The sequence below is a fragment of the Ammodytes marinus genome (genome assembly GCF_949987685.1).
Source record: "Ammodytes marinus genome assembly, chromosome: 20".
Taxonomy (NCBI): Eukaryota; Metazoa; Chordata; class Actinopteri; order Uranoscopiformes; family Ammodytidae; genus Ammodytes; species Ammodytes marinus.
Window position 1 is genome coordinate 14,078,081 of NC_137224.1, and position 16,422 is coordinate 14,094,502.

General features: G+C 44.7%; 1 protein-coding gene across 2 annotated transcripts in view; it reads left to right on the forward strand.

The window, feature by feature from the left end:
- The window catches only part of raraa (retinoic acid receptor, alpha a), a 145,471-nt gene that overhangs the window by 122,983 nt on the left and 6,066 nt on the right, over nt 1-16,422 (forward strand). For both annotated transcript variants that reach the window (XM_080049624.1, XM_080049623.1), the window contains 2 exons: nt 4,444-4,592; nt 11,827-11,968. In XM_080049624.1, coding sequence (XP_079905750.1) covers nt 4,444-4,592; nt 11,827-11,968 — 291 coding nt within the window. The remainder of the gene's footprint in view (nt 1-4,443; nt 4,593-11,826; nt 11,969-16,422) is intronic.

Below are 16,422 nucleotides of genomic sequence, written 5' to 3' on the forward strand. Positions count from 1 at the left end.
TTTGGGAGCGCCATGCTACATCAAGCTGTTAAGATATCTAGACACACTAGACACACTGACGAAGAGTGTTTTTAATTTGTGTCTGCATGGATATCAAAGGAGATATATAAGTACTGTAGTTTAAATGTCGAGACTTTGACAAATTGGAAATTCATAATTGTTTTCTTACCAAATAAAGTATGTTGATTATTCATATCGCACTCCCACATTGTTAAGCCTAATTATTTTGTGCACATTACTTTAAATGGCTAGAATGTGGTCAGCACAACCCCCTTTTTTAAATGGACTTAAAAGTGTTTGTGGTGTGTGGAGTTTGTGCTTGGCTGGTTACACCTGACATCCTGCACTGCTCCTTCCCCGCTCCCTGAGACTGGTCTGACAACATGCCAGCCTGTAGCCTCCCTCCTAGCCCTGTGTCTGCTTAAGAACAATTGCGGTGACTGCGCGGTCCGTGTGGTTCGTGTTTCACCTCCTCGCCAAAGTACAATGGACTCCTTATCGGCAGCCTCCTTACTGTTTTACATTTAAACCTTAGTTTTAAGGGCTTGCGTGTTCCTTGTGCCTTGTCTCCCTAAACAAAGCAGGGTGTTGCTGTCTATTCATGCTTGCCCTCTTTTGACTCGAGAAAATGATATTCTAGCTGCAAATATTAGTTACCTTGGTGACTTATGCAGGGCTCCGGAGGGGCTGGAAAACTTTGCCAGACGCAACACATTTCCAGCGTTAGCAATGTCGCAAGGATATCGATGGGAGAAAGCTCTCCGGGCGAGTGTGAGTCAGTTCTTCCAGTGTTTGTGCGTACAAGTTTTTTCGTGGATGGATAGCAACAATAGGCAGGCTTGTGTGATTTTTTGGGGTTGGTGTTGATCAGAGCTTGGATGCGGTGCTGGTGTGTTGAATAATGCCCGGGTGAGGGCTGCTGAAGGGCTAAGTAGCTCTGTCCTCTCCGCTCAGCCTCTCTCTTGCCTCCTCTATCCACAGGCCTTCCATTGTTTTGCTCCATGCCTCGGCTTGATAGCACTCCAGAAGCCAGCCATTGTATTTAATTACAGTCGCCAGCCCCCTCACAGACTCTTGTCCTTGTGTCCCAGATTTCCATGGGTGCTCTCATTAAGAATGTGCATTCTGTGTGTGTGTGTGCGTGTTTTATTATGTGTGTGTGTGTGTCCAACCGATGACGCTCTTTCAAATGGCTCGTTCAGGAAGCCCCCTTAGCCTGTGTAAATGTAGGCATGGATGCCATTTTTGGGTGGGTGGGTGTGTGGCACATCTGTTTGTCTATGCAGTCCTAATGATAGCAGCTTTAACATGGATGAATAGCTCAGTGGTCACACTAATAATGCCGGGGCTGTAATCAGACCGCATCAAGAAAGAGAAGCAAGAGAGCGCAGGAAACTATGAATGTTTTTTGGTTGCTAATTAGAAAATATGCCATGTTACATAAGGGCTGCTGCTCTATTTAGGTTGCATTTGTTTGACATGTGTGCAGTCAGTGCAATTAATGCATGGCCCAGGGGTAACAGGCAAAGATGTCCCCTTATGACACCAATAAAAATGGCAACCAGAGGCACTCTTCCCCCGTGCCCACAATCTGCCACCCCCTTCTCTTACTCACCCTCCCAGCTCAGTTTGTGATTCAAATCATTTTTACTCCCTTTTCCTCCTTAGCCACATAAAATAAAAGTGGCTTCACAACTCTTTTTGCAAGGAAATAGTAGTAAATCTTAATTATGGGGGTTATAAATTCTGTACACATTGTCTCAAAAGTACCACTCTTGTCCTGTAATTTATACTTTTGCTTCACACAAGTTAAGATTTTTTTTTGAATTAGCATTTTTTCCCCAAGGCTTTAAGTTAAATCCTGACAGGTGTGCGTGTGTTTATATGTGTGCATTTGTGTGTGATAAATCCATATGCTGGAGAGAGGGGAAACATGAATAAAGTGCTTTAACTCCCTCTGTGTGTGTGTGTGTGTGTGTGTGTGTGTGTGTGTGTGTGTGTGTGTGTGTGTGTGTGTGTGTGTGTGTGTGTGTGTGTGTGTGTGCGTGCGCGTGTGTACCGTTTTTATCACTTCATCTGTTTTGTATTTTTTCTCTTTGTTTATTGCTCAAAACCATAGTTCTCCTACGTCTTTGCGTTTTTTATGCGTGCCTGCTGCTTTCCTCCCTCCCTTCGTCATCTGAAGTCTCTCCCCCCCGCTATTGCAAATAAAAATGTCCCAAGTCTTCACAAAGGAGTCTCTGTTCGATAAACCAAACCATAAAAAAAAAACTTCAAAAGTAAATAATAAGTGTATCTTACTCAGTCAAGAATGCTGTCACACATTGCTTGTTTCACTGTCTTTCAGAAAAATTCGAAAATATGTTCTGTCTCTCTTTCAATTTCAACCCTTTAATATGGACCCTTTTGACAGATAGAGCTTTGAAAACGTGTCGCTGGTGTGTTAAAGTGACATGTGACATCTGGGCCTCCATAAAAACAAATGTCTTAATAAAGTCCAAGCCTGATTGGGTGTCACTGTTAGCCTAGGTGTTGCAACGTGATCTTTATTGCTGTTAACGCTTAACTGTCCCAGCCATCTGAAACCCACATCATGTCTGCGATAACATGCAGGCTTTGGAAGTACAGCTAGATTGTGTTGTACGGCGCTTGTGTCTTTCTATTTGTTGTTGTTTAACTTTTTTTTTCAGTATTCCTTGAACATATATCTGGGCATCAAGTTGGTTTAATTCGTAATCTTGCGCACTCGCCATCTGCCGCACACGCACAGAGATTGGCAAAGCTGAGACCCGCACACGCATACTGTAAAAGAATACGATATGTACACGCGTGGGAAGAGAAAATGAACTTTCATATTGCCCAGTCAGTGTGCAGTTGGGATGAGACTTGTGTGTTATGTCAGTAGCGAGCGTAGTGTTTAGGGCGCTGTCACATGGAACGCCTTCCTCAGCTGTATTACAGGCACGCTGGACCAGCCGACTCTGTTAAATATAGATGGCTTATTTTGACTGAAGCACTGAGTTGAGAGGCAGTTCATGAGCTGACCCAATCACTCTTCTGCTGAACTGATAAACAGGGGGCTGCACATAAGCAAACCTATTGGATACTGAAGTTACAAGAACGATCTGGATCACAAATGTTTACTAAATTAAAAGAAAAAATAAGAAAAAAAAAACAATAAAAGAGTCAAGCACCTCATTAGCGTCAGTGCTTATAAAGTATAGCACACATCATCACACTTGTTCAAAATGGCACCATATGCAAACAGGAATAATTCTATTATTCAGTCAGCCATAGGGCCACAGGGTGCAGGGCTTCTGCTGCGAACGTGTGGCTTTTTGTATTTGATTAAAGGGCCGTGTTTTGTAACGCGCAGGATATTGAGGTCAAAGTCCAATACATATTACATGAAGGCAACAGCAGGTTAGCATCCCCTTACAATGCCGGGACACTTTGTTTACCGTGTACGAGCACACACAAAAACACAAGGGCCTACAAAGTGCTCGCAGGGTGTTTGGTTTTGTCATACAAGCGCTCACAGAGGGTGTGCAGCCTCTTTCTGTTTACCGTCCCCAGTAATGAATAAAAGGAAATGAGGTTAGGTGTGTTTACATAGACCTGTACTAGATGGTCGGAGGCAGAGAGAATAATGCTTATCCTTGTCTGCTGTATTTGTTGCCATATCTTGAAGGGTACAATGTGTGCTACTATATCTTCCGATGTGTTCAAACATTCTTACTTGAGAAGACAGCACCGTTTAAGAACATAGAAAAGCAATAAAAGCACATCTCTCTAGGCCTTGTATCAGAGGAGAAAACCTGTCTTTGAATCCTGCTAGCAAAGCAGATTCTGGCTGTAACACAAACACACACACACACACAAACACATAAACACTATAGCTATAATTTCACCACTAAATAAGAATCCTATGCAGAGGCTGGTTTTATGGTCGCTTTGATGATTTGTGTGTGTGCCTGCGTATGTGTGTGCGCTTGCGTGTAACTGTGTGTGTGTGTGTGTGTGTGGGTGTGTGTGTACAGCCGTGTGTGTCTGTTTGTGTGTGTTAGAAAATGTGTTTGCTCTTTGAAGATATTTCCCGAAGTGTTTCCTGTGGCTGTTCGCAAAAAAAAATGCCACAAATCAAATTGCAGTTTTGCCTTTTTTCAAACACATTGTTAGAACATGAGTTAAGTCTCTCTCTCCCCCCCCCCTGCCCCCCCTCCTTCTTCTGGTGTTTTGTATTGTTGTCAGCCCAGGTTTATTTTAAAGATCTGTTTGAGTGCCCACACGCTGGATTTTGTGTTATATAGATTAATGCTGTGTGTCTGTCAGCGCTATCCATGTGATAGAGTTCACTAACCCCTCTCTGTCTGTCTCTCTCTCTCTCTCTCTCTCTCTCTCTCTCTCTCTCTCTCTCTCTCTCTCTCTCTGTCCCCTCCACAGCGATAGAGACCCAGAGTACCAGCTCGGAGGAGATAGTGCCAAGCCCGCCCTCGCCTCCCCCGCCGCCCCGCGTCTACAAGCCCTGCTTTGTGTGCCAGGACAAGTCCTCAGGGTACCACTATGGTGTCAGCGCCTGTGAAGGCTGCAAGGTGAGACTCTCCCCCGGCCTCTTCATCTCAATCTGCCGAGCAAGCAAGATGTCCGTCAATCTTTGTTACCTGCGTGCGATTTGTGCTAGGGAACAAAAAGATTATACAGCATCCCATTTCTTTTTTCAGTATTTCGCGTCCTTTTGGGGTTTTTCAGTGTTTGATGCTGGAATTCGCTTGCTGACTTTTTCCCCCCTGGGAATCATTCATAGACATTATCGGTTGCTTTATTTAACTGTAAGGCCTAATCATCAGTACAACGTGGACAAAGTCGCGATTGCCTCTCGTCGACACTTAAATAACTGCAACCTATATCAGCTGCACGTTGCAAAACAAGATAACTTATACGATTGCTGCTGCCTCTTATCATATACAGTACGTGAAACTTTACCATCTATCAAGTGTTTTTTGCTGCTCCTATCAGCTTTTTGCTGACGCTCCCCGCGTCGGCGAACTGTTATCCATACAGCCATTATGCACAGGTGCTGAAGAGGCTGCCTAATCTCCATCTGCTGTGTTATCAGTTGATAGTTACATAGGATACATGCATACATGTTGTTCTCCTGTAAGTATGTGCACACACAGACTTTCTTTATCTTGCACTCAGCCAGAGTTGTGTAAGCTCAGAGGACCATATACAGATAAGGAGGAGGAACGAATCTGTGGAATCTAATGTAATGTAACATCCAGGTGCAACCCTTATATCTCCCACAGTGTCAACAGTTTGGAAACGGCCCTTGATTTTTGTGTGTGTTTTTTTTCTCTCTCTTTTTCCTTGGCGATCATGCATTCTCAATTTTACCAAATAGTATTTTTCCGAAGGTTGTATAGTCTTCGGTATGTACATCCACCCTGCAAAGTTTATTCATGACAACGGCCCTCTGTTGAGCAATAGCAGGTAGGGAGTGGTTTGGGTGAAGGCAGGCAGGCGGGTGCTGTTGGTGACAGGTGCCTCGCTAGACCCTTTGACTTATTGACTGTGCAGCCAATATGTGTGTAGAGGGAAGGGGGTAGGGCAGACTGACAAAAATAGCTATACTGAAAAGGGCAGTAGCTGAGAAAAACAAAAAAAACATATTTATATATGAGCGTGTAAGGAAGGGCAGGGCAGGGGGAATGTAGAAATGCAGACACAAATGATGAAAAGATGGGGAGATACTGCAGGGGAGTGAGCCGGTGGGAGAGAGAGAGAGAGAGAGCCGACTGTGAAGTAGGGATGGTTGGAGGGGCAGCAGATTAGGGGGACAGGGGGCCCGAACTGAACTCACTGACACCAAAAAAAGAAAGACGGTCAGTGCATCAGAGCACAGGGGGTTGGGGGTTGGGGGTAGGTAGGGGGTTGGAGTGGGTTGACTGAAGAATGCAGCGGGAGGAGAGCACAGGAAAAGCTAGTAGGAGTCTGGAACAGGCAGACATATATACATACAAACACTTAACCCTTTAACACAGACCCCTGCTCTTGAGTGCTCCATGAAACTCAACCTGCTCCACGAATCCGACTTATAAAAAGTTAACAAAGCAAGTAAAGGCTGACCCCTGTGCTGTTTTATAGGGCCAACCAAACTGCCACTGACTGCTGCTGCTGCATGGGGCCCGTGGAAGCTTGAGCTATAATCTGCAAATGGATTTTTTTCCTTATCTTATGTCTTGTTTTTAGTCTTGCCAAGTTGTGTATGTAAACATGCTTGGGTGTGAGTAAATCATATCAACCTGTTTTATAAAACTTGATCATATAATATGTCTCTCAAATTTAATCTAGTCATAGTATAAAACTCAATATATTTATATGACATACTTAAAACCAATATGTTCACTCTTTCCAACTGATTGGTAGGCTACACTAGACAGCTACCCGGCTAGCTGCTAACTGCTGTATCTTGACTTTACCCCCGCGCCCGTTTTTGTCCGTCCGTGTGTGCGTGCCTTTGTCTGTGAGGTGTTTGACATGTATTGAAAAGCATCACCTTTGATCCCAAAAGCTTGTGCGGCAAATTTGTAGCCATTTAACGTTTTGTTTCCACTTAACGTTGCTGCCCTGTGTTTAATAGCGCATGGTTGACCAGGGTAGTAAGTAAAACAATAAGGTTAAATCACAGCTCCCTGTGTGTGTGTGTGTGTGTGTGTGTGTGTGTGTGTGTGTGTGTGTGTGTGTGTGTGTGTGTGTGTGTGTGTGTGTGTGTGTGTGTGTGTGTGTGTGTGTGTGTGTGTGTGTGTGTGTGTGTGTGTGTGTGTGTGTGTGTGTGTGTGTGTGTGTGTGTGTGTGTGTGTGTGTGTTTGCCATCTGGAATAGAAAGTATGCGACGAGTTTGTTCACATCTTTTATCTGCGTTTTTTTTAGTTTGTTAGAACTCTCAAGTTACAAGAAATGGATTTTCATTTGTCTTTATCTCCAAGGTTTATCATAGACAAGGGAGGCCTTTCAAATGTACTGTATTATACGCAAAACAGCCTGACACTTGCTGATGGAAGGTAAACATGCTGTATGAGCGTGAAAAAAACACAAGAGGCAGGGAAACAATAGACGTGCTGTAAACTTGAGTAATTAGTTGTTTCTCCTTAGCGACGGCGCGGTTTGTTGTTCTTTGATGGTTTAGAAAGAGTCAGAGCTGACAATGTAATAAGGCTACAATACAGGGGGGGATATACTGAACGTGATGTCTTAATTCACAAGCCAAAAGATATTGTGCAGTGCAAATCATTTTACAACATACACAAACAACAACTTCACTTTCAAGTTTTACCATCAGTTGTAAACACCCTCTGTGTGTCTTTATTATACTGAAAGAATCATCAGTTCTATCGATTCACCACATAGGAAGAAGCTGTTAGCTTTTATACTGAGGAAGGGGTTGACGGCATTTCTAAATAGAAAATAGAATAGAAAACTGTTATATCTGTATTTAGCATTGAAACGCTGTGTGTGCACTACAGTGGTTAAGTGTATTAGGTCAAAGGTCGAGAAGTAGACTAATATACACTGAGAAGTTGTTTTAACCCATTGATGACGGCTGCTGCGTGATGCCACATTGCCTCTCCTGCCTGATGCTGCATCGTGCAGCATTGTTACTTTATCTAATTTTCATGGCATGCGCAGCATAGAATGCACTGTCATTGGTTCAAATACACATGAGGTGGGTTTTGTTGATTTTTTAAGACCACGTGACCACCCAAAAGTTGTGTGGTTTGCCGAAAATCACATCAATCAAAAAAATTAAAAATAAAACAAAATAATAAAAAAAAATAAGCCGGCTGTGTCAGCAATAGTGTATTACAGAACAGTTAGTGGCGTTTGTTGCGCAGAATCAAGGTCCACTATAGGCTACTGACGAAAATCACACTAAATATTTTATATTATTTATTATTTTTTTTCTCCCCCATCTAATTTTGACGATTTTTAGAAAAATTTGTTGGCGTGTAAGCGCTAAGGGAGCATGTTTAAATAAAACCTGTGAACCTTAACTTTTAAATGTATTTTATGTCATGTTTCTATGTGCTACACAGGCTTAGATATTAAGGTTTTGGTAGACTTGACAATTCGTACTATTTTTTCAGAAAACCCTCAGGCATTAAGGACATGCATCCTAGATTGCCATAGTCATCAATGGGTTAAAACCCTCCACTGATGTCTTGCCCCACATTTCTCCGCTTCTACCGATGCCACAATGTCCCATAAACACAACAATTCAGCTGGTTATGAAAGTTTTTTTGTAATCATTAGGAATGTTGACTTAAAAAGAAAATTCAAAAAATTAAAAAACAGTTCAACCCAGCTAGTGTCAGCGTCCAGTCGCCCCATTCAAGAGCCCCGTTTGTCTGCCCAATCAACAGCCACAGTGTGCTAATTTAAAAAATAAATTCAGGGCTGCCTTTCCCTGGTATATGTCTTGACTTCAGAGGAGATGGCTTGGCGTAGCATACTCAATAATTCAACACTACAGGCATGTGAACGTATATATATGGTTGTATCATCAGAGACTGGGGTAAGTCCAGGGTGACTGCTGCGGCACGCCAAAACTACAAAGGCATATCCTGGGGGCTGCAGCGAAACAGAGGAAACAGGAGGGGGATGTTGAGCTCTAGCTACTTGGAGAAAGGCTCATTTCAAAAGTTCTTACCACCCGCACATACTCACCGGCACCACACGTCTTCTTCTCTCCCCCTCCAGATATTAACACTTAAACATTAAATATTCATGCCCGCCCCCTCATGTTTATGTTTTTGACTTGGAGGCATGGCAGCGCGCAGCAGGAGATCTCCCTTTTTTCCACGCTAGCCGCTGCAATGAGAAGAGGGAAGCGACATAATTTTTTCCAAAAATCCCCATTTTTTTTGGCTGTGTTCTCAAAATGGCCCTCTTACCAAGCATCCGTCTTTGCTAATGTGTGGGGGCTGTTGCGTAAAAAGACAGAACGGGCACACACACACACGTGGATACACACATGCAAGGGATCGCAGTGGGAGGCTGGGAACGCACTCTTAATCTGGGCACAGTGTGAAAGTCACGTAAGAGAGGATTCTTGTGCTTCCCTGTGAACTTGCCAACCCAGAGCACCCCTCACACCCCCACCCCTGCTTCCCTCTTAATAAAGCATTTTTCTCAAACACATGCAAAGTCCAACGCTATGACAAGCTCATAAACGCACCGGGCTCACCACGTACACAGCCCCAAAGAACTCAAGGGCACATGACACATGCAATCATGTATGTGGCGTTACTGCTAGCTCGCTCTTTTTCACCCCCCCCCCTCCCTCTCTCTGCCTAGCCCCTCTTCTCGCGGCTCTCATCTCCTCTGAACACTGCAGGGCGGCTGACAGGCCCCGCTGAGGGCTCTTGTCGCCGGGCGGATTAAGCGGTGATACAAAAAGAGGCTTAAGGGCCACAGGAAGCAATGACTCCTAAAAGAAGTGGAGTAGAGTGGGGAGGTGGGGGGTGAGTGGGACAATCGACTGGCCCACGAGCCGGTAGCAACAGCCAATCAGGGAGAAGATGCTTTGAGAGAAAGAGAAGGCCACCTGAGTCAACCGTGCAACTAGGGTGGGAGCAGGGTCAATCCCCCTTGGTGACACTAGGGTCAGGGTCAGGTCAACGTCAGATCAAAGAGCACATGACACACGCACGCACGCACGCACACACAAAGAAAGTCTGCAGTTTATCCCCTCAGCATCTGCAGCTATAGTATTAACAGCAAAAACTATAAGCCTTGTTCTCTCTACTCTGTTGTGTTTGTCCCGTTCAGCATGTCTTCTCAGAGCAGTTTGTCGCTATATATGCTGTCGCTGGAAGATAGTGTGTGAAAATACTTTTTAAAAGAGTCGCTAAATATGTCTTTACGGGTTGACAATCACTTTTTTTATTTTTATAATTTTTTGGCATTTATAACTTTAATAGACAGATTTGGAGAGACAGAGTTAAAATGGGGCAAAGAGGGGAGGACATGCAGAGAACTGACCCGTGTTGGATTCGAACCCGGGTCTGCTGCGAGGCCTGAGCCTCTAGTGGGGATGCTCTAACCACCTCACCACGAGCGCCCCAACAAGCACATGTTGATGTAATCAGGACAAAGGTTACATAAGGTGACCCCTTTGGGAATTGAAATCTTCTTCTATCAGCCACAAGCTAAGTCATAGCAAATCATGCGAATTGGGCACTGTTGGCCTGCACCGCTACCTTTTTACAAACAGATGCATGTCTGCAACCTGTTTCCCACTTCCCTGTTCCCTGTTCCCTCTTAGTTGTTCATTAGAAGCCTGAATCAGAGCAGCTCTGTTGTGTTGGTTTTGGTTGGTGGTGGACTGGAGGTAGATGTGAGAAGAGAGGCTGGTGATCCGGGAAGGACAAATTGCGGGCTTAGGTCCACCGGCCATCTGTCGGCTAGCTGAGCTAATCCCCTCGGCATGGGATGGGGCTCCCATGCAGCTAGCCTACCCTACCCCACACCACACTACACCACACACAGGCCCACCACCTCCCTTTCTCCCTATCTAGCCCCACCCAACCCAAAACCATAACCCATGTCCCACTGCGTCACATCAATATTGACATTGACCTGTATTACATTTGTCCCTCTGCTTTGCTGATACTCAGTTGTGGCTGATTTGCATTAACCTCTTTCTTTTTTATCCTTTTAACATGCAATGGGATTTTTTTTTTAGCAACAAGGTCACAGAGGTTAACTTTGATTTCATTGGGGTTATATGGTATTAAGGCGGATGATACATTAAAGTTGCAAGCATCGTGCTTCTCTACTGGTTTGTGATTGATGAGCGTAACACACACACACACAACAATTAGAAGGCCTCTTGAATTTAGCTAGCAACTTAAACATACATTTTTTATACCTGTTAATTACCCAGTATTCTGAACTTATTTGTGGCGGTTAGAGCTGCTCTTTAAAATTCACAGGGAGATAATCTAAATCATTACGGAGTTAGTGTGGGGGGGATGTGTCTATCAGGGAAATATTCTGTGCTGCTCTGACTGTTTGTATGTCTCACTCTGGTGCAATCAAAACACGGTCTCTCCCCAAAGATCTCCCATTTCATCTCAGTGATCAAAGACGAGCTCATTATAATTTTACCTCTACCTCGTATACACATGAACGGAATGCTTAAATGTATTCTCTCATTGTCTTTGATCTCGTTAGATTGAGAAGGGAAATGCAGGAAAACAAGGAATTCCATTTTTTTCTCCCATCTTCTTGCACAACTCTCTCTGTTCTCCCTCTGTCTCTCTCGCTCTCTCTCTTCCTCGCTAATAATACGCTCTGCTTGGCCTGGATCTAGAATTGCTTATTTCTGGCAGTCCAAACTAGGCCACTGTTATATGGCAACCAGTAACCCTGTGACTTTTGCCCCCTAAAGTCTCAGGACCTAAAATGTTTGTGTTGTTTTCTCCAGTGGCTGATTGCCAAGGAGAGGTGAGTGAACTCATGAGGTGGTGACATTCTATTAGTCTCTGTCACGGAATTAGCCCTTTGAGGGACTTAACCGTTTGGTAGTTCATTGCCTTTTAACTTTAGCAGTGTAAGGCCATTCTGCAAAGCCTCTTTATGATTTTTTTTTTTTTTTCAAGTAATTAACGAGTTTTTTTTTGAGAACTGTATGAGGAGAGAGTTTGCAGAGGGGCAACCAAAGCAGTAACAGTGGAGTTGATAAGTAACCACACACACACACAATGAGTTAGGGGACACTTCCTTTACTGATTTTCCTGTCTTCTCTCCTCACCTCTCACACAGGGCTTCTTTCGGAGAAGCATCCAGAAGAACATGGTGTACACGTGTCACCGGGAGAAGAACTGCATCATCAACAAAGTCACCCGCAACCGCTGCCAGTACTGCCGGCTGCAGAAGTGCCTGGAGGTCGGGATGTCCAAGGAGTGTAAGTAAAAATTCAAAATGTTTACCCAAAATGCCCTGCTCCAGTCCCGTCTGTGCTCTTAGGGGTATATCTCACCATTGGCCCGTTTGATCCCAGAAAGGGGTTAGCTTGATTGTTGCCGCTGCAGGAAGTCTTAAGCCGCAGCATTTGTTGACATTTGTTCCGTTAGCAAACATTGCACAAGTGTTCACTATTGATACACACACATCAGCTTTTGGCAGCCATTCAAGTGTCTGGATGTTGCGCTTAACTGACTATTAATCGTACGACCGCACCCCATCCTGTCAGTTTGTTATTTTTATCAAAAGATGAATGGCTTTTCAGTTGATTTTTTTTTGTTTCAGTTTGGAGAGAATATATCCACTGTAGAAGAGAGACAAAAGGGCAGCCGTGATGCACACACAGGCATTAACAGTCAGGGTGTCGCCAAGCTTGGCAGGCCTCTGTGATGAATATGTTCTCACCTGCCGAGAGTGAAAGAGCAGGCGTCTGCTCCCATCATTGCACCCCGGGGGCTGTGTGAACACACACACACACACACACACACACACACACACACACACACACACACACACACACACACACACACACAGGCAGTCAGATTTGATAAAGTAATTGGAAGAGGTGTGACCACAGAGAACTCAGGGGCCTGCAATTTATTTTTATTTTTTTAAATACATTAGCCCGATCACAGGACACACTGTTATACACTCAGACGTAGACACACATACTAATTTTCTCAGATTTGACACATTCCTTAAATATGTGTGTAGGAATTCTGTTGAATACTCAGTAATAGGATGAGAGTTGGCGTAGTAATACATGGCCGAACAACACTTAAAAAGAAAGTGCAAAAATAAACGGCTGTCCTGCAGCACACTAAAGCGTTTTTCTGCTGGCCCTGCCTGCAACAGTACAAGCCTGACTTCTGCTACAGCGGCGTTTCCCCAAACCTCTTTATAGTGACTAGCCCGTATCGCTATCTCAATAAGGTGACAGACTAACTATGCATAAGTACCTCATACAACCCCACTTCAATAATACTGAACTATCCCTTTAAGAATAGGCATATGCAGACGGAAAATGTAGCACGCACCTCTTCCCCCTCTCACAGTAGCACACCTGTTTTAACGTGCATGCAGACGGCGTCCCTCCCTCCTTTGCTCCTCCATCCATCCCTCCCTGCCTCCTGTCTTCCCTGCTCTCTTTACCTCATCTTCCTGGTTACAGCGGGTGCAGGGAGCGCTCCCCATGCCACTGCACTGTGGCTTACAGTAAAAGAAGTTATCCTCTGAGCTCCTTACCTTTTGAATGGGGCCATTAATCATGGTTAGAAGGATCACAGCAGCAAGCTCTTTTATACACACACACACACACACAGCAGGGGAATAGACTGGAGTTGGGGAGCCATCTAGTGGTGAATAAGTAGTACTGCAGATACAATGCAATGGCTTGTATTTGGAAGATCTGAATGGAATGGACGCTGACATGTTAGCATCAGGTAGCCCTTAATGATCCACCTATGCTCAACTCGTTTTAAACTAACCTTGTAGTAGGTTGGTAGTAGGTTATATTAGTATGCCCTTTTATGGTTGCGGTCATTTTTGTGCAGAGCTCGCAGATTGCCTCATCTTGTGTCCTCAGCAGTGACTTTGGCTAGTGAAAGTGGGTCCGGTAGAGGAAGGGGAGAGGCTGACCATCTGGGGCCAGCAGGGAGTCTCTCCGCCCTCTCGCACACACAGGAACCCCAAGAACACGCATGCACACATTAAAAAATGGACACTCCTGCACAATGTCAGGTGGCACACATTCAAATTATGCAAATGTAAAGTGACATACAAAACCTGTATGAATAAAAAACACTTAAACAGAAATACAGTCGGACAGCTCTACTTAAACACCATACACTCTCCGTCACACACACACTCACACACACACACAGACAGAGGGTGGACCCCCCGCTAGCGCCCGGGGAACGTCTGGGTGACCTTGTGTCTTGCCGGCAGACAGCTCCAGACGACAGCGCCAGGCCTGCTGCCAGGTGGCAATGCCAAGCAAGACGGCGTAGGAAGGAGGAGGGGAGGGGGGTTGTGGGTTGTTGGGAGCAAGTGGAGGGTTACAAGAAAATCGCCTGTAAGCCGAGTGCCACATTAATATCAACCTGACAGTGTATGCCTTAAAGAAAACCAAGAGGTAAAAGGACAACAGACAAATACTATACTACTATACTTCCTGGAAGTTAAAAAAAAAGAAAGGTTACAATCATATTTAGATTACTAAAGCTAGAAAAATGTGATGTATTTAGTAATGTATGCACATGTTGCCCTTAGCCTAGTACACTGGGTTCCAACATGAGGGTTCATGATGATGTAACTTTTAACGGGGTCACAAATTAGAAACACATTTTCTTCTTAAATAAAAACTAGGATATGTTCCTTAGTTGTATGTGTATATAGGGTACACAGCTCAACATGTTTGAAAACAATGGATATTCAAGCAGCCTATGTAGTGTAGCCTATATATATGATGCCACATGCAAAGAGTTTTGAATAGTATTGCTGATCATGTGGTTCAGTTGCACAATGGTTAGAACCAAATTGATGTCGGTGAGTTCAGACCAGCCGCCCGTCCTCATACCTTTTATCACCCACTGGTTTTTGTGTCTTGCTCACAAAGCTATCCCTCACATGTTCCTCGCCCGGTAGAAAAAAGCAATAAAAGTAAAATGAGATGAAGCAAGGAATGATGGAGAACAGCGCAAGGGGAGGATAAAAATCAGCCAGGGAAGGGCCAGGATAGTGGGGGAAAGATGAAGGCGGCTACAGGAAAGAGTATTGAACCCTGTGTGAGTGAGAATGAAAAAATCTTGGGAGTTGAGAGAGCAGAAGGGGGGGAGGGAGGAGGAGGGACGAGAGAGCCTGGAGGATGGGGAGAGAGGGAGAAAGTTTCATCACTGTCGATGGTGGCTCTGCGCTGCAAGCAGAAGGAGCAGGGGGGAACATTGACATTTTTATCTTTCCATTGAATTTAATCTGTGTGATGGACGAGCTGCCAGTGCTTTAATTTTCCGCGCACAAATTATCCCTGTCTGCCCACCTCTCTCTGTCTTGTACACAGACAGAAACACACACACAACATACACACAGATGCACACCGAGGCACCAACAGAAATTGTCTATTAACTGCGCAGTGCAGCTGAAATCCACTATGAGAACAAATGGTTGAGTGATGGCCGTGTGTGTGTGTGTGTGTGTGTGTGTGTGTGTGTGTGTGTGTGTGTGTGTGTGTGTGTGTGTGTGTGTGTGTGTGTGTGTGTGTGTGTGTGTGTGTGTGTGTGCGCACGTGTGTGTGTGTTGGTGCACGTGTGTGCTGTCACAGTATCACGTACATGTTACAAACCGGGGTCTTGTAAATCATTTTGATGCAATGAACACGTAACCACAAACAATCCAGGATGCAAGTTCCTCCCATTAGCATTCATGTTCCCATAATGCATTTTGAAAGATGCACATTTCGTGTCCACACGCACACGCAAACAAAACAAAAAAAGTGCAATGCAGTATATCTTTCATTTTCCCTCCCCCCCTTAGGTTACCCCCACCTCCCCCTTCCTCCCCCAAGTTATTGCATGTGGCAATTCGCCATGACAGATCGCCAGTCGTGCCTAATAGTTCTTTAATGACTTCATTAAATTGTGTTGTGCGGCTTATGATTGTGCTGCCAATTTGTCAGTGCGGTTAATGTCTGGGCGCAAGGGATGCCCCACTTTTTATTTTGGAATTAATTGGTGATCGACTGTGTTGCAGCCCCCCGACCCCTCCCCCCGTTGGCGTCAGGACACAGATCCCCAGTCAGCACCACAAACAGCTCTGCCCCAAGTATGTACAGCAGCTTACTACAGTTTTATGTAGGGCATCCCTTCACTAACTAAGTCGTAAATTACAGTAAATTAATGTGGGAAGCATTTGACTGTTTTCCTTTTCTGTTTTTTATGACCTAGTTTTTAAAATTTGTCCCATCATAACTTACAATATAATATGTTTTTTTTTCTTCTATGCGTCACTTGTCACCCCCTGCACTGCACTGTTTCCTACTGCAAAATCCACGTGTTTTAGTGACTGCACTACTTCCCTTTGCACATGACAGCCAATAAAACCCAGGCAAAAAAAATGTGTCCCCATGCTCTGTCGTAGGCACAGCTGGGGCATCTTCATTTTGGTGTTGTGTTGTGAGAGGTGCTTAGCAATAACATAGTGCAGCATTAGACGACTTCCAGCCCCCTCCCTCCTCCTTTGGCTTCATGTTCTCCCAGGCAGGGAGGCCTGTCTCGGGGCTGATGGATGAGCAGCAGCGCCCAGGAGTTCATCCCTCCCTGGCCCCGAGCCATGCCTCTCTGTCACAGACACTGATCTCCCATCAGCCCCGGCACTCTCACCCTCAATGGTCAAGGTTAG